This window comes from Spea bombifrons, chromosome 6 (genome assembly GCF_027358695.1).
Source record: "Spea bombifrons isolate aSpeBom1 chromosome 6, aSpeBom1.2.pri, whole genome shotgun sequence".
NCBI lineage: Eukaryota > Metazoa > Chordata > Amphibia > Anura > Pelobatidae > Spea > Spea bombifrons.
The window spans coordinates 22843837-22863833 of NC_071092.1; the positions used below are offsets into that span (position 1 = coordinate 22843837).

Here is a 19997-nt window from a genome sequence, read left to right on the forward strand (position 1 = left end):
TTTGTTACGAACCATATCCGCTGTCTAGCCAGATTTATGGCACAGTTCCTTGCTGCACATGAACATTTTATTCTGCACGGCTCTTTTCACAATAACGCAACCCTGCAGAGTTTAATTTCCATATGCATTTTACTAAATCCACAGGAACACGCTGCTAAATTAGCAGTCTATGGTACATTTACTCACCAAATGGCCTATTAAAGAGAAGGTGAAAGGAGCCAAATTATAGACCTATTTGTAAAATGACTACTGATTGCAACAACTTTTTTTACTGACAGGTTTATTTGATTGACATATTGGGGATCATGGATACAACGTACTGAGATTTGTGTATTCATTCACTTTTAGTTATGTACATATACTCATGTTTAACATTATTATATTTATTCTAGCATAATATTCTATGGAATATGGATTCTTCTGTGTAAGTGCAGTAATGATGATGCTTCTTTGTGGGACACAAAATGTATATTGATATTTTAAATGCTGACACCAACAGCAGTTGAAATTCCCTTATGCCATTTTAGCCCGTACTTACATGAGCTATTGTTCATTTCCAATGTCACCCCTCTGTAGCTAAATCTTATATTTTCCAGCCTAGCAAATGACTGGGGGCATGTCCACACTCGTTTGCTAATATTTACTGTACACACACGTTATGCCTGTATTTACTTGGGTATACCTTGCATTTGGTATCTATGTTCTGTTTTGGGATAAACTCAAATAAGGGGACCAGTGCCTTTATTTGGTTGATTAGCAAGAACAACTCAATGAGTTTCCTAAAAGTTAGCTTTGGAAGCAGCTGGCTAGTTCCTGATTACCTCCTTCACTGTTGAATCATAAGGTTAAAGCAACATTAGTAGAAACAGTACTTAAACAGCTTGAGACTATACACAACTTTGTCACATATATTACTTGACCCAATTCTTTGGTAGAAAGGAGATTGAGAGACCTCCCCACCCATAGTGGTTACCTCCATTCCATCACCACCTGAAAAAAACTGTATACACATGGGGGAAACTGCTATCTCCGCTAATTCATTGTAATATACATGGGAGAAAGAGCTCCTTATGAGTTTAGGTGAAATATATTCTTGTTTTTATAGTGCTGACTTTTTTTCTGAGTAGGATTTAAGGTTGATCATGTGTAGGATTTCCAGCTCAAATTGATAATTGATGCTAGCTTTTTTGCTTTGTAACAGATTTCTTTATTGGTATTTCTGTTGAGCCTGTTAATGACAGAAAAATGTACATTGTTTTCCTTAGCGTGATATTTTTGCACATTCTAGGGGCTACACATTTTTGTTGGCTCTTAAATATTTAGCTTTTTCTGTATCATCTTGCTAGTAGAGGATCCTAAAGAAAACAGATATCCACAGTCTCACCTCTTATTTCATGAGGATACCCAGGTACTTGAGGTTCTACCCATAATTTCCTGGCAAAGCACTGCTTCTCCAAAGCTCTGTGTTAGTTCATTCACCAGGCAGAATGGCATTTTGTTGTGCCCACTGCCCAACATTTGAGCAGGGTAGCCATTCAAACAGCCCTCATGTGACTTCTGGGCCTGTCTTCTCACATAAGTCTGATGCAAATGTGGGTCAGGGGGTAGGGAGCTTATGTACAGAAACCCTTATTTAGTTGTGTAAACACTGTATTCAGTGGACCAGAATGCAAAGGTAAACCAGCCAGACATTTTTTCAGTTTTTGACCATTACAATGCAATGTAAAATAATATACAGACATCGGGCATAAGGATTCCACCAACTGCACAGCAGCGAAACTTCATATTTGAAACTGGGGATTAGTTTATTACTATCCATTTACTTAATCTAAGTCATAATGCCTTACTGTGACATAAAGACATACCAGCTAGAGAAGCAGGTTTTATAATTATAAATAGGACAAGAAACACACAAATGTCATCTTTATTTTCAACACTCATAGTTTACAAATTGACACAATTCAGTTCACAAATGTACCAAAAGAAGAAGTGATGTGAGAGTGAAGAAGGAATAAAACAGAAGTAAGAGAAGTCCTGAAAGTAGAAAACACATTTAAAAAGGGTGACTGTATGAGCTAAAATATTAAAGCTAAACTTGTCCGAACCATTACATTTATCAGAACTGTACTTTTTAAGAAATGTGGAATACATTAGGAGAGTTAAATATGGCAGTGATATATGAGTTCACAGTGTGTCACAGTTGTGATGTCACAAAACAGAAGCATATTGATGGGTGCTTGCAGCTCAGGACCCCATCTAACATTTTGTTCTTTGAGAGAAAGGTATTTTGATGGATTTGTAAACATATAAAGCTTTCAAACAGTTACCTCCAATAAAATATGCAAATTAAACATTAATTTTTCTATGTTTTTTTCAAACTATCATCTCTTGGATTGGTGACACCAAACTATGATCTGTCAATACAATTAATGAAACAGGAGATTTTTTTATATGATATTCTAACCGAGACATTGTTGAGTCAGAGGTATATTCACTAAACTGTGACTTGATCATTTCAGTTCCATTATGCCACTATGTATTATAAATAAGGTGAATCCTTTCGTAATGCATTAGGAAGTGCATGAGTTGAAATGCCCAACTCAATTGCAAACCCCTATTTAAGTGAATGTACCCCTAAGTGGTCAATTACATTTAAAGAAAATATTTGTGAGGCATCCTGGGCCTGACCAGAGTAACTGTTTAGTGTGAATGGGAAGATTGGGCTGTTACTGCTCCACACCCAGTGTTAAAAGGCACTGCTCCACAATCACCAAAGCAGAACAAGTGACTCCCATGGTATGATGATTATGGTATTTAGTGTTTTAAAGGTTTTTTATGTAGATATGTCTGTTTTATTTATAGTTTATCCAAAATTAGAAAATCCTTTTTCAATAGTAGATTTTGAAACATATTTAAAGAATTTCAAATACAAAATAAATAAAACAGATTAGTAAACTAAAAGACACATTAGATCATTTGGAATCAAGTTAATCAACCTAAACAGACATATTTTAGATTTTTATCATTTTGATGGACAACACAAGCTGGTATTTTCTGCAATGATGACGATGGGGGGGGGGTTGAAAAGGGAGTTTGAGGCTGATTTTTTTTTTTTAGTGACCCAGGCGCTCCTCACAGCTCTCAAATGTGCCCTTTGTGGCTCCTCCGAAAACCTCTACCTGGCGGTTGTCCCACTGTATAAGGTTCCCAGAAAGCAGGGATGTGCAGTTGGCAATGCCCTCTATTTCATTCAGGGTGAGAACTCGATCCCACATGTTGAACTGTGCCACCTCTCCAACAAATGCCTGGGTGGCATCAAACCGTCCCCCCAATGTGTCCTGTGCCATAAAGTGAGACAAAAAGATATAGTTATTCAGTTTTCTACATGCTATGATTTTTTCAGTGAAATAGCTCAATTAATATGGGAGGTAACAAAATAGTAGGCTAATTAGAATCTAGCGCAAGAGAACGAACAATCATTGTGTGGTTAAAAATAAAATATCAGTTACGTTAGACATACCCCAACCTCTTTGTTCTCAAGAGGAGGCAAGTAGTAAGTAAAAATATCAGGGAAATGAAAAAAGATACATATAGGTTAAGCAGACAGAGAGAAGAACAGGTTAGAAGTCAAAAGCCAATAGTGTAAACGGAAGGATGAAAGTAAAGGTTAAAGAGGAGTGGGTTAACTCCTTAATATCTAATGGTGGTCTAAGCTATCACAACCATCCTGATCTTAGCAACATGATATGTATGACACCTCTGTATTAATATCTACACAATTTACCTGCTCCTGTCCAAATATTATGACACCATTTGGTTTAATAGGGTGCCAGGCAGACAGGTTCTCATTAGATCCTTTCTTCTTGCCATCCTGGAATGCTGTCCACATGCCGTCTCGTGTAGTCCAAGCCACACAAATATGATGCCACATCCCATCCTTCAAGCTGACAGGTAACTGTGTAGCCTGCAAGAATACATTGCCAAGTTATTAACTATTCAAATCTGACTGTACACTGATCCAATTTCATCCCATCTCTCTCCAGAATCCTCCACTGGAGAGAGCTGTGTATTCCCTTACCTGCACCCCACTGTGGGCTAGTCAAGGACCACATCAACATGACATTAAGCACCAGGTGTATTCTATACCCCCAGCATATACTGACAATAACTGTATTTTTGGTAGTCTCTTAATAAATTACCCAGAAACATTTGAACACTTAATGTTCTAGACAACTAATGTGTACAAAAAAGATACTCATAAGCTACATTAAGCAGGTCATAACTCTACATCCAGTATGACTAGGCCCTGCCTTTAAGGTGACAGCGTACTCTACTTTTCCAGCCTGCGTCTGCCTCCATAACACAGGTGTGGGAAAAGGTAAGTTTGAAACGCTGTTTGCTATATACTCACTGGCCACTTTATTAGGTACACCTTGCTAATACCAGGTTGGACCCTTTTTTGCCTTCAGAACTGGCTTCATTCTTCGTGGCATTCTTTCTACAATGTGCTGGAAACATTCCTCAGAGATTTTGGTCCATATGGACATGATGGCATTACGCAGTTGCTACAGATTTGTCAGCTGCACATCCATGATGCGAATCGCCCAAAGGTTCTCTGTTAGATTGAGATCTGGTGATTGTGGAGGCCATTGGAGTACAGTTAACGTATCGTCATGTTCAAGAAACCAGTTTAAGATGATATGAGCTTTGTGACATGGTGCATTATACTGCTGGAAGTAGCCATTAGAAGATAGGTACACTGTGGTCATAAAGAGAGGGGCATGGTCAGCAACAATACTCAGGTAGCCTGTCACATTTAAACTATGCTCAATTGGTACTAAGGGGCCCAAAGTGTGCTAAGAAAATGTCCCCCACACCATTACACCACCACCAGCCTGAACCTTTGATACAAGGCAGGATGGATCCATGCCTTCATGTTGTTTACGCCAAATTCTGACCCTGCCATCTGAATGTCGTAGCTTGAATTGAGACTTATCAGACAAGGCAAGGTTCTTCCAGTCTTTCATTGTCCAGGAATATTGTAGCCTCAGTTTCCTGTCCTTTGCTGACAGGAGTGGCACCCGTTGGTTTTTCTGCTGCTGTAGCCCATCTGCTTCAAGGTTCGACATGTTGTGCATTCAGAGATGGTATTCTGCATACCTTGGTTGTGACGAGTGGTTATTTGCCCTTCTGTCATCTCGAACCAGTCTGTCCATTCTCCTCTGACCTCTGACATCAATAAGGCATTTTCGTCCACACAACTGCCGCTCACTGGATATTTTCTCTTTCTTGGACCATTCTCTGTAAACCCTAGAGATGGTTGTGCATGAAAATTCCAGTAGATCGGCAGTTACTAAGACCAGCCCATCTGGCACCAACAACCATGCCACATTCAAAGTCACTTAAATCTCCTTTCTTCCCCATCCTGATGCTCGGTTTGAACCTCAGCAAGTTGTCTTGACCATGTCTGCATGCATTGAGTTGCTGGCATGTGATTGGCTGATAAGCCATTTGTGTTAACAAGCAATTGAACAGGTGTACCAAATAAGGTGGCCAGTGAGTGTATATTACAAATCAGAAAATCTGTTTATATATCAGCCACCTTAAAAAAAAGATTCCATGTTTTCTAAATTAGTTACACAGTAATATAGATATTTCATGAAGAGATACACGCTGGCAATTGCCCTTTCGGACCAGTCCAAATTATTCAAACAATGCTGGCCCAGGGCAGACTGGCATTGCTATGCAAGACGGGAGTGTAATGGAGTCTCTTAACGTTGTACTATGGAACCCTGCAGTAGCAACACGGTAGTTTGTGTGTGAGTTAAGATAAGCTTGTGAGAGTTTGTTATTGTGTCTGTACATGTACGGAGTGGTCGGGCAGGACTCTGTGGGGACTCTTGGCTTTGTTTGCATCCTGGGCCAAAAGTAGAGACTTATTGTAGTGTCATAGTTTAGTTGTTATGTAGTACCTTAATTGCTTTTGCATGTCCCCAGCTTGGTAGCTTGAAATGGTAGGTGATGGTGGACAATAATGGTAGCTTACTTTGCCAAGAATTACTTTGCACAGAATTACTACTGGTAATAATACAAAAAAAAGACAAAAAAGGCAAAGACAACCCAACTAAGGTGCACTTATGTCACCTCACAATTTTTTACCAAAGGGCAGAACTAACAAAATATTAGGCATGATTTCAACTAGTCCCTTTGATTGATGCATGGTCCCAATTGAAGTTGAAAACAATCTGATTGCACTGAGCTGTACATGCGCTAGATATCAGCGCATGACCCACGATGGACCTGCACGGACAGGAAGAGCTACTGTGGGTAGCTCAGAGACAGTCATCCATGAGGAGAAACAAGAGAAGGACTTACGCAAACAGATTGTTTGGTGCCCCTTGGACTGCGAGAGTAGATGCTTAAAGGATACCAACTTTGTTTCTTGTGTTTATTCCACATTCTAGACTGATACTGCCCAGACAATGAGAACAAAGCTAGAAATGGTTCAAGTACACTACAGTCTTTTATAAAATCTTCTACTACTAGGCAGTTTTAAGGGGTGCTGTAAAAAATAAAGAAGATGGACTTAATGGTGCCATCATATCTAATATTCTTGTGAAAAAAACACTTTATTCCATATGGGAGGTTCCACAGATAATGTTTTAACTCCCACTTTATACGATTGATTGCTAATATTGTCAGTTAAAACATACAGCTTTCCTACTCACCTTGTCGTTGATAAGAAGTTCCATTGGATTATGTCCCCATTCCAGCAGCACAATCTCATTAGGTTGCCCTGGGACAGAGTATGAGAAAGGTGTCCCAGACCCAGAGGAGGCCTTGGATTTCAGCCACACACACATGGTGAAGGCATAAAGTTCCGGCAGAGTTTTCTTCAATCGACCATACATATAGTTTGTACGGACTGGGAAGCTGAGCTTGAAGTTCTCTGGATTGTAACCAGGTAAACCTGACAAGAAAGGAAAATAAAAATATTTCAAAGATAGTAAAAAAAATCCACTCTCATGCTAATATTTACAATAGCATGGCTTTATGACACTTTATGGAACAGCCCTATTATATAGCTGAAAGGAACCATACATTTTCCTTTTTGTCTACCTGGCATTTTTCTTCTCTTTTTCATCAAGCTCCATAGTATAACCTTGCCATCTACCGTCTTTGCATTTTTATTAAGTAAAACATCTATTTATTTGAGTTAATATTTTTTCTTGTTTACTAATCTTCTGATTTCTGATTGCTCTGTACTAGTTAACTCTTTATAATGGAATTATTTTCTCCTCATAAGAACAATGCTGATCCATATTATTGAAGTATGTCATCTTATATGTCATCTGGTATGCAGTAAGGTCTGGAGAGAACTGTGATTCTCGATTTTCTCATTGTGGATTTTGAGGAAGCATCAAAAGTGTACCTCATGGATCTCTAATGCTGTTACATAATTTTGCACATGACCTCAGGATGGAGAGTACCAAGTTACAATGTAACACCCCACCACATTTTGTCATTTAATTTCAGGTAGAGCTGCAGACCAATGTTAGAAAAGGTCTATAATGGCAAAAGCTCAGAACTCTTCAGTTGGACCACAAGGGAATATATAATTTTGTGACTTCCAGTTTTTATTCCTGCCATCTCACTGGGAATGTACCTCAACGGTCTTCTATTCTGCTTTATAAAACAACATTGATAGGATGCTGTCCCTTAACCATGTAGTTTGTGTCATATAGCCACTTATCCTTGTAATTATTAAATTATATAAAGCAAAATGTGTTCTATAATATTCTCTTAAGCTAATTTGTAAAGCTTCAAATTATTATATCATATAATCATATTATCACCCTGTTCCAGTTCTGCTATACGATTCTGCAATATGCTTAGCTCCTTCTCAATATCCTGCTTGTCTCTCTCCCCAGATGCTGTTGACTGCTCTTTCTCTAGCTCCTGAAACTTGGCCAACAGCTGAGCTTCCAGCTCTAGCAAGTTCCACTGAAGCGAGTCCCGTCCATGAAGAGGGGAAGCAACAGTAGAAGCTGGAAAGGATATGTTGTTCACACGCTGTTGAATCTCCAGCTGCAAGAAGACAAAAAAAACATAATTAAAATAGAAAAAGGCTCCAGGCACTCAAGGGTTCCATCACGCAGATTTATTGAAGGAGATAGACAACGTTTCGACCTCACGATGAGGTCTTTATCAAGAAAACATAATTGACACAACTTTATTCAAACAAATTATAGTTACCATGATAAAGGTCTCAATAGGACAGGATATATGGCACATACATCTCTTATCAATACTTTGTAAATGGAATTTTATTTAATTGCATTCACTTATTTGGCAGAACTGAGTAGCAAATAGAAAAAGCATAAAAACTAAATCATAAAAGTGAATCATAGAAAATTCAGTAGGAAAACAGATAATATATCACAAAACAAAAAATATATACATATTTATAATTGTACATTGTTTATTATAATTTACTGTGACTGCAAAATCATGACCCCTTTGCCTTCATACATGACAGTTGGTATGAGGTGTTTGTGCTGAACAAAAAAAATATTTTGGCAGCTGCTCAAAATTACAAATAAACTAGGAATAATGAAGTTTACGCATGATTAGGGATTTTGCAGGAAAACTGCTGTTTCAATTTGTAGCACTCTTTATGCATTAGGAAGGACCAAGCCAAGTGAGCTTCTCACGCAAAAATGACTTTTAGCTAATCCTGTATAATGCATAGTTCTAGATTCCTAGAAAGTCTCCTTACCTGTTGAAGTATTCATTATGCATGGCTGAGACAGTGTTCAAAACATTGCAAACTCAACAATAACTGATAATTTAGTGATTAAGCTCTAGTTAAAGTTATAATAAGGCAAGGTGATGATATGTTTTAATTTTTGACTGAATGTAGCCCACTAGTTGTGATTTACAAACTGTTGCTAAGTCGACATACATCATGTCTCAGTATATTTTTATGGTAACAATATATCCTTGTAGTGTTACTGAATATGTCAAAAAGCCATCAAAGACATTAAAAAAGAAAACAGATGAAAATTAAACCATAAGCTTACAGAGGCCAATAGGGCAGAGACAATTTAAAGTGGGATAAAAACCATGCACATCCTGAAAAAAGGAAGTTAAGATATCTTTCCCTATGTAAAGGGAGGTTTTTATGCATATATATATATATATTACTTATTTTAATCTCTAAATACCATTAAATAGGTTTATTTTGAAATAACTAAATGCCTAGTGTTGAAATAAACATTACACATAAACAGAGAATTTGACAGCAGATAAGAATCATTGGACCCATGTAGTCTCCCCATTTTTCCTGATGTAAAGAATTCAAACCTCTCTCAGCCCACTGGTCCAGTGAGAATACCTTTATGCAGGCCCGGACTGGGACAAAAAATAGGCCCGGGCATTTCAGACTGAGCAGCCCATTTTTATGAAGAAACATATATGTACAAACATATACATAATACTTGGTCATTCAACTGGGAAGCCTGAAGCCACAATTTAGTACGACTAATATAAATAAATAAATATTATAGAGTAAATCACACAATACCTTATCTTTTCCACTAAATTATTTCAGGGCCTTGAATGTTTTGTCCCCTGAAGTCACTAAAAATTCAGGAGGGCATTTTATCTCTGGATAAGTAAAAATGAAATAGTTCCCACTGTAAATTAAGGAAACAGATAACCAAACACACACACCAGGACAGGCTTTTCCACACCGACACCCAGACACACACCAGGACAGGCTCTGCCACACTGACACCCAAACACACACCAGGACAGGCTCTGCCACACCGACATCCAAACACACACACACACACCAGGACAGGCTCTGCCACACCGACATCCAAACACACACACACCAGGACATTTAAAAGAAGAAGAAATGGTTCAGCACTCAACTCCTAGGAAGCTGGGAGCTAGCAGGAAAAAAGGGCAAAACAAAAACAGAAAGCATAACAAAATTAGCAACGTTTCGGCCAAACAGGGCCTTTTGAGCTTGACAAAGGTCCTGTTTGGCCGAAACGTTGCTTTTTTGTTTTGCTTTCTTTGAATAAAGTTACCTAAGGATTGGAAGCTGATTGGAGTGCTGGGGTTCTTTTCTGTGTTTGTACACACGCCAGGACAGGCTCTGCCACCCTGACACCCGAACACACACACACTAGGACAGGCTCTTCCACACTGACACCCAGACACACACACCAGGACAGGCTCTGGACAAGCACACCGACACCCAAACACACACACCAGGACAGGCTCTGTCACACCGACACCCAAACACACCAGGACAGGCTCTGTCACACCAACACCCATACACAAACACACACCAGGACAGGCTCTGCTACACTGACACCCACCCACACACACACACACACACACACACACACACACCAGGACAGGCTCTGCCACACCGACACCCACACACACACCAGGACAGGCTCTGCCACACCGACACCCAAACACACACACACACACACACACACAACAGGGCAGGCTCTGCCACACTGACACCCAATCACAAACACCAGGACAGGCTTTGCCACACTGACACCCGCATACGGAGGGTTTCCACGGACGGTTTCACTCAGCCTGCCTGTGGCATCTTTGCCACCAAAACACCCTGCCTGTGGCATCTTTGCCACGAAAACAGCCTGCCTGTGGCATCTTTGCCAACAAAACAGCCTGCCTGTTGCATCTTTGCCCCCCTTACACATCCATGCTATCACACACACATATTAATTCACTCGTTCACAAATATTTATTCACTAATTCACAGATAATCATTCACTCATTCAGATATTCAGACATTTGTTTTTCGTTTTCATTTGTTTTGTTGGACCCCTTCCTCGTTTTTGGACATTCATACAAAATAATGAAACTGGCAAACTTTGCTAAAAATAAAATTTGCAAGAATTCGAATGCACAAGTCTAATGACTAATCATATACTATATGGATAAAAGTATTAGGACACCTGACCATTACACCAACAGGGACTTTGATGACATTGCATTCTAAATACATAGACATTAATATATAGTTGGTTCCCCCTTTGCAGTTATAACAGCTTCCACTCTTCTGGGAAGGCTTTCCACAAGATTGGAGGATCTGGGAGAGGATGTCATAAAAGCACCGTCAAATTGCCCTCAGTTCAAGTTATGGCAAAATGACTGTGCCATTATTTTGGTGGAAGCTCCCATCGCATTATGTCCATGGAGATGCAGACGACGATAGCAGATTGAAGATAGATGAAAGATAGAAGATGAGGAAGATGCGGAGCGGAAGTGGTCGGCAGAAAGTGGTCACCAGGCAATGAATTTCGTTCATGAAATAAAAATGCCCTTACATTTTTGGCAGAACTGAATGGGCAGGGAATAAAAATTGCTGCCTGAAAAAGAATGGGCCAAAAACAAACCAAAATATTTGTCCAAATTGTTTTTGGCCCACATGCACATGTTTAATCTATATCTATCTATCTATCTATCTATCTATCTATCTATCTATCTATCTATCTATCTATCTATCTATCTATCTATCTACCTATCTATCTATAACATGTATTGTTTTATATAGTGTCACCATATTCCGCAGCACTGTATATATATATATATATATATATATATATATATATATATACATATGCACGCACAAAGACATTCTTTTTTTCTATCACAAACCTTTAAAAAGTCTCCAGCAGAGATTATTTCTCCACTTATTTCTTTAATACGGCATTCAGTATCAGTTACTTCTTTTTTCCATCCTTAAACTTACAGTTATTAGTTGGCCTTCTGTGTTCCAGAAACCATATCAAGATGCAATATGGTCTATTCATATATTCACTAGCTGATGCAAATGACATAGAAGTCTTGATGTAGCTTGCAGATCATTGGTTATTACCCATGTGTAAGAAGGAGGTGATGGCAGACTAGAAAACTGCTTAATTATTAAAGAAGGAAAGCAGCGGTTATGACTGGGGGATGGGAGAGAGGTTTGAAACAATTCAAATACAAAAGAAAGAAGAAAAAATGTTAGCAGTGGACATCAATACCTTTATTCTGCTGTCTTTAAGAATATTAGGATATTATTATTTAAGAATAACATGTATTTTTATTATTAATGTTTATTTTGTTTAGAACTTGTTAACAGAATGAGTGAGTTGTAGAGTAAAAATAACATACGTTTAAAGTAATATAAACAGATTTTGCTAGAAAAAAAAATAAAATATATATATATATATTATACACATACCAGGTGTGGGTTTTTGGTGACCAAGCTATTATGGATTACAATAATGATATAAAAACTTACATATTTATTTAAATCAGAAATCATGGATGAAACTGAACATGATGGGGCATTGCAATCTGCACCAGCTCTAGTAGTAGTGGTTATCTAAGATTGGTCTGTATGTACATTCAGGACTGCCTTTAATGCTAATGGGGCTCTGGGCCCCAAGCACCTCTAACTTAAGACCCATCTTTTTTTTAGGGATTCATTCTCCATCTACAGCATCTTTTCATTTTTCACCATTTACCCCAAACCCTTTTACTGCCCCTCCCCTTCAACTCAGCCAGACACAAGGGTTAGCTGCTGTGGCCCCTTTGGAATGCTTTGGTTCTGGACAGCATCTTACTCTCATTAATAAGTAATCAATCTTTGTTATTTCCTATGTGCAGATTTCTCTTTTTTCATATATATTTCTTTTTTTTTTTTACATCAGTATCTGCTTGTCTCGCATACTGAAAGACACAGCCTTGCATCCATTCACTCAATCGATACTCTCCTTCTGTAATGGAAAGAAAATCAGGCTCCTGGAGGAAGGAAGTCTCTCAGTAGGCCAAACATGACGTGAGAGAGCGAGGTGATAATGAGACGGCATGGAGACTGGCTGCAGGGAGACCGGAACTCAGATGTGAAATTAATTAGATTACCTCATACATAATGTAGAGGTGTATGTCCTATAGCCACTATCAATAATCACACACGCAACTATAAATACCCAAGTGGGATGTAAATGTATATGTCTTATGTACTGTTTACACAGACGTTAAAAAATAGAGCCTTAGTCCTTGTTTCTATGTTACGATTTTGCTCCTTGCAATAAAAAATTTATTCTAAGAGAAAAGGAGGATATTTATCAAGGGGACAAGGCCGTATAATTAAAACCCATAAACAATGTTACCAAAAATCAATACGTCAATAAACCCTCTTCAAAATAATGTTTTTATTTACAAATATAGTCTATTGGGAAAAAAATAAACATGGTGATGGTGATACATTATTTTATTATTATTTATCTCAGGATAATTTTGGATTCCATTATGATAGCTGGTAGAACATCATTAATTCTGACATTTAATGTGTGATTAATTCTGCAGATGTGTGTCTTTGTTGTGTCACTATGCTCAAGAAGTTATTTTTTTGAGCTGGTGATATGTCTTGTATCCAACAGATACAAAGAACCCTAGAAATCACACAACCTAAAACAAAGATTCAAAAACCAGGGAATGGGAGCCTAGATTTCCCTTACGGCTGCTACGTGTTCTTCTAGATGGATTTATTCTCCAGGGCCCTAATCCCTAACTAAACACAGAAGCAGCTTGATATCAAATTTCAAGTCTTTTTCCGTTTAACTGGACAAGAATAATACTGGGGACATGGGTGTAGTGGCTTAATAACCAATACTTACTCCAGGTTTCATATGTAATCAATATTTCATAGAACCATAGAACATTGAATTTGACAGCAAATAAGAATCATTTGATCCATCTAGTCTGCCTTTATTTCCTGATGGAAAGACACAGACTTTAGTTATTCATTGGTCTTATTTTAGATCTTCAATAGCCATATGACTATCCCATGCAAGACTTAAATTCTTCCTTCTGCCAGGAGGCTGTTCCATATGCCTACCGATATTTTTCCATAAAATGATAAATGCATGTTTAAAATCTTGGTAAATTTTAAATGATCTTTTATGGCTCAAAACTATTGGAAATATTATAGTACCAAAATATTTTCAGATTTACTTGCTACTCTGAAATACTCAGAGCTTTATTGGCCACTATGCCGGGGCAAGACAAAATCTAAATTTAATTTAAGTCTGTATAAAAGGTAGCATTTGCTATCCCTCTATTATTCATAACAAATAAAATAAAACTTGGGAAATATATAGATAAAAGTAAAGCACAGAGTAGTACACAGTAGAAACCGACAGAAATATAAAACCTGATGCTATTGGTCACCATGTCTACGAGACCACATAAGTTAACTGCATTGATTACATTCTGCACGGATGTGTTTTTTATCTGTTTTAAATTAAGAGCTCCAATAAACACTGAACTACTACCAAAAATAAAAATGTATTTTTTTTTGTCCAGCCCTAAAAAACCTGCAAAATGGACAGTTTGACCACTAAGTACAGTTTGTACAATCTACCAAGAAATTAATTATAACTAACATATCACATATGTTCTGCATAAGGTTTGTTTACTTATTTATTTATTGGATGTGAGCTACAACACAAAACTGCCTCAACGCTGCAATAAATTTGCTTTCCGTAATGAATGAAAAGGAGGATGTCATTAAATCTGATTAGGCTAACAGCCCATTTTGAATTAGGAAAAAAACATCTGAAATTCGCATGCTCTCAAAAGGTTTTTGACATACACAGTGAGATATATGTGAGTTGCAGTAAGATTAAACATTTCAATGCATTAAACTACACCTACCTTATGGAGATATTAGTTCTGATGAGATTTTCTGCAACAGGGGTTAGTCCTTCAAAATGTTTAAAGTGGTGAAATGTAATTCTGTAACACACTGCAGCTAATTTGCAGTGGAAAAAAAAACATTTACAAACCCTATAGAAGAAACAAAACTGGGGACTAGAAGAAAACAATGACCCGTTAGGAATGGGGTGTCACATTAGGACAGGAATGGGGTGTCACATTAAAAGGTACAGCCTAACTCAGCACTTATGTGTAAATCACTGCATTTGGGATTTGCACTTTTGTTGAACGCATGGAATATATACATTGAAGTACAATGTTAAGTAAAAAGGTCACTGTTTTTAATGGATTTTTAAAGAATAAGGGTTATACGAATACAATCATTGTCGCATTTACCAAATAAGAATACATTTTGATGGGAAATATTAAAATGGGAAACAGAATTTTTATAGTGCCATCCTTGTTCTGGCATTCAGTGGTCACTTGGATTATTAACCATTAACTTGGATTAAATGAAAAGCATATTATTTGCTTTCATGTGTCTTGTGTTCCCAGAACCAATGTGTCTGCAATAGAAGGCAGTCCATTTCCCAGAAAGCAGGTGATGCATTCTCTGAATATAAAATAGATTTATAGTGCATAGCAAGTATTGTACAGAAGAAATGACAATTTTACCTTAGATTTTGTTTTATATATATATATATATATATATATATATATATATATATATATATATATATATATATATATATATGTCTATCAGATTAGAGAAGAGCTGATTTCAGACATAAATCCCTGAATTACACCTTTCTGGGGATTTAGAGGAGTCCTAAGTAATCTGGAAAGTTTTCAATCTATTGCAACTATAGTATCATAACCAGTTTTTCTTTTTTTTTTTATTTCCCTGCCTCTTCAGGCATATCATAACATAGCAGAGTTCTAAATTTGTACTGAAAAGATTGGTTCAGCATAGGTGCCTGTGCATCAGCCACCATCTAGTAGTCATTTCCCTATTTCCCAGATAAAACTTTAAAATCAGACCTCAAATAATTTCAACTACTTTGTTTTCCTGTCACCAGATTGAATATAATATAACTATATTTATAAAAATAATTAACATCTTTTATGGTAGCATTTTCATGACTACAATGATGGAACAGACCTCCACATATCTTTCTTATGAATATGTTTAACATGCAACTTATAATATCAGTATTGCTTTTTTCTTAGTTTTACAACCCCCCCAAATACAGATAATTGTTTATTTATACTTCCATGTAGGCTGTATTGCCCTTTTAGAATTGCCATTTATTAAACACACTTCCCTGTATGCTTATTGCTCTCTAAAAATTGCCATTGATCACCCATAAATCTATAGATTACATTTGTAAATTCTTTATATTAAAGGGTTTGTGAGAGATTTGGTACCCAAGCAGACTTTTTTTCTTCCACTTTTTTATACCATTTTTTACCCTTTTACCATTTATTTTTGTTTTGTATCTGTCTATAGTGTTATCATCATTATATATAATGGCATCATCATATAGTCCAGCACTATTTAGTGTATTTATATTTGACCTGTCATTCATATATGGGTTTCTGCTACTCGTATAGCATCAGTGCCATCAATCTACCTGTCCTACTGTCCCAATCGTTAGACAGCCTTCTTTTTACGGTTACCTTAAGGAGAAGAAGTATCAATATTGTTGTAATTATTTTCAGCTTATCTAAACATTATGCTGACCATCAGTTGATGCCGATGAGTGTCTCTATGAGTTACTTTAAAGAAATGAATCTGTGCTTGATTTAACTCACCTCGATTTTCTCAATCCGATCCTTCAGAGTTCTGACGGCCTCCTCCAGTTCTTGCACCGCCTGGGGAGAATCGAGGGGCAAATCTCCCATTGCACCTTCTTTGGTTCCCCATCCATCAGAACCCTCCTTAAAGCCCTTGTCTAGTCCGTTTTCGCACCGGCTCAGCTTTCCGGTCAACTCCCTGATGGCCTCTTGATCCGTTACGATTTGTTTCTTCTGCTGCAGCACCGTCTGCCTCAGCTGCTCTGCCGTGTTCTGCATGGAGAGGATCTCTTCTCCCGCAGGCTGGGGGGAATCTCTCTGCACATCAGAGGGGCACTCCATGGCCAGGGGAGTGCACAGGAGCCTGCTGAAGCTCGGAACACCCTGTGCCTTGGCACCAGACAGGTCCAGGATGGCATCCTTTGATCCATACAGGTTCTTGACACCATGTAGGGCTCCTAAGCTCTTCTCATTTGGAGCTGTGGCTGCAGATTCATTTTCAGCACCAAGGACAGGTCCTTTGGCTGCCGGGTGGACACTGGCAATAATGCAAATGATGGCACCCAGGAATGCAAGCATTCCTGCCACCAGTAAGACAGCCAGAAACTTCAGGGTGACAGCTTGGTAGGGACACCTCAGCAGAAAAAACCAAACCCACAGACAGGTAGAGGGACAGCCTTTCCAATAATTAGAAGAAGCCTTCTGCTCCTGCCTGTAGGGAGAATACCTAAGCAGACATGAAAAATCGCTCCCTCACCAGACCTCTCTCTGTAGCGCACAGCCGTTGCTCGGTCTCTGACTTAGGATGAGAGAGGAGTGATAGACGTCATAACTCCCACCCCCTATTATAACTCCCTTGTGAATTAACGCACTTGTTTAACCCCTGTATGCCCTGCTTGCCAAAACAGATATCATTTATCTTATTAATGACTCATGCATTTAGAAATATCCAGGATTGCACGTGTTCTTATTCCTATAACATCTATACAGCTATCACATTATTAAGCAATTATGAAGAAATATATTAGAAAGAGAAGAAACAATATTTAACAGAAAACATGAAAGCAGTGTATTAGCATACGGACAAAAGTATTGGGACACCTTACCATTACACCAACAGGGATTTTTATGACATTGCATTTTAAATACATAGACATTAATATGTAATTGGTTCCCCCCTTTGCAGCTATAACAGCTTACACAAGATTTTTGAGTGTTTATTTGGGAATTTTTGCTCATTCATCCAGTAGAGCGTTTGTGAGGACAGGCATGAGAAGGCATGGCTCACAATCTCCGTTCAAATTCATCCTAAAGGTGTTCGATGGGGTTTAGGTCAGGGCTCAAGTTCTTCTGCACCAGACTCATTCCACCATGTATTTATGGACCTTGCTGGGGCACAGTCATGATGGACATGATAAAAAAGGACCTACCACAAACTGCTCCCACAAAGTTGGAAGCATCACATTGTCCAAAATCTCTTGATATGCTGAAGGAGACATCCCATGAGAAAATGGTACCAATTTGAGCAAAAGAAAAATAAATCCCTCATTTTTCCCGATATATGCCAAATAATAAAAATAATACAAACCATATTTTATGAAATGCCTCAACCCCTCCCCCCTTAGGATTTTTTATGGCATACTATGCCATCATGAAGGGTTTAAAGCCCACTGTTCTCATGGCAGCATAGTGAGTCATAAAGGGCAGAATGGGTTAAGAGGGCAGTGTAAATTATATCAAACAGGTCAAGTAATACGTTATAACATATACTTTACTACATTGCTTACACAAGAAATATAAACCCTAAAAATCATACATTGTGAGTAGTTTGCCCGATAAGCATATTTAGGAAAGTATAAACGATGTTGATATGTATAGCTTGGTGAAGGGAGCAGGCCCGGACTGGTCATCTGGCTCATTGGGCAAGTACCCACAAGGCTGCTGACCAACATCACCACATACTCAACCCGATCTGACCCTCCAGTGGTAGAATGGGTGCTGCAGCGTGCATGCTGGAGCGAGCATTCATCTCATTTGATGTGTGAGCAGAAAAAAGCATGAGGCCACGAATATTCAGCTGCTGACTTCATCGGGCAGCCGCCAGATTTAAAACATCAGTGTTGTCTGTTAGATGAGAAGTCATAATCTAAAAGTAGAGGGTAGAGACTTGCATATACAGTAATGTTGGAAAGTGTGGCAGATAAGCGGAACAGTGTTCCAGCAGAAGTCGAAGAATCCAGTGAGGGAAATTAACATCCATGGGAAAGGCTTAAGACTATCCTGAATACAAGACAAAGATTGGAAAATGTGTGAGGATCTTACAACAGGAAGATGTGCAGGCGAATTAGCTGAATGGTTTGTATCCATCATGAGTTCATATGTTTTTTTTATATAGGGTCACATAACAACTGGAGGTAACATTTCCTCTGCTGTTTGTACAGCAAGGAAAATCATTAATTGTAAAAATGGGGATGTGTGCACTGCGCCCTCAATCACAATAGCTGCAATACCCCTCTGGTGTCTTAACCAGCCATAAACACAATGTATAACAGAAAGCAAATGGGTTATGTGCTCAATACATCTAAAGTGCATATAATAAATTAATGGAACCTTCAAAGTCACATACATGGTCGAAGTAAAACATTATGGGTCTCCAGTTGATGTGGATCAAATGAGCAGTGTTCTGCTCCAATCAGAGGGAGTGGCCACTACCTACAGTGTTCTGAGTGTTATTACCACTTTTATAGACATATTGCACTTTTGTACTTTCATGTTTTATTTGGAGCACCTTTGGAGCTTTGAATATAAAGGTAATATGAAAGTGAGAGGGAGCATTCTATAAAGCAGTTAGAATATACGTAATAATAATGCCCAAACACATCTACAAATAAACATAATATGTATAGTGCAAACCACTCCAAGCCTATGCCCAACAGGCTACAAACAATGGTAGGCAATATAGGAGGTATTTATCAGATATCACAGCCATTGAGTAAAAATAGTGTGGTGGTACAGAAACAAATCACTTAAATGGCAAAAAGAATCATCAAGTAGATGTGCCAGAGTAGCGGACAGCAAAAGGTGAGATGCCCAATGTCTCGGTGAATAGCCTTTGCTAGTGGCGATCTCCCTTTAATCACCATTGACAACGGCTATTCGCTGAAACATTGCCATTTATTTATTATATGCAGTTTAGAAGAATCAATCAGTCACGCACAGAGGTGGTGCTACCACATAAGAAGATTAGGCAGCTGCTTAGAGCTCCCATTGATCTATTGAGAAGGAGAACCACAAGCGTGGCATGGATTCCTCACAATGTACATTTCAGTAATGTATTTTTTAAAACTAGGTTATGCATAATTATTATCTTTAACACTTGGTTTGAAGATGGGGTTCTGATATAACTGCACCAAGATAGTGTTGATGGCTGTAGACAT

At 38.2% G+C, this 19997-nt stretch overlaps 1 protein-coding gene across 1 annotated transcript; it reads right to left on the reverse strand.

The window, feature by feature from the left end:
* Nucleotides 1–3087: 3087 nt before the first annotated feature.
* Nucleotides 3088–17349, reverse strand: NPTXR (neuronal pentraxin receptor). The gene is made up of 5 exons (XM_053469963.1): nt 16579–17349; nt 7857–8088; nt 6729–6970; nt 3785–3964; nt 3088–3338 (listed from the first exon to the last, which is right to left on the reverse strand). The coding sequence occupies exons 1-5, from the start codon at nt 17137–17139 to the stop codon at nt 3114–3116; spliced, it is 1440 nt and encodes a 479-aa protein (XP_053325938.1). The 5' UTR covers nt 17140–17349; the 3' UTR covers nt 3088–3113.
* Nucleotides 17350–19997: the final 2648 nt, after the last annotated feature.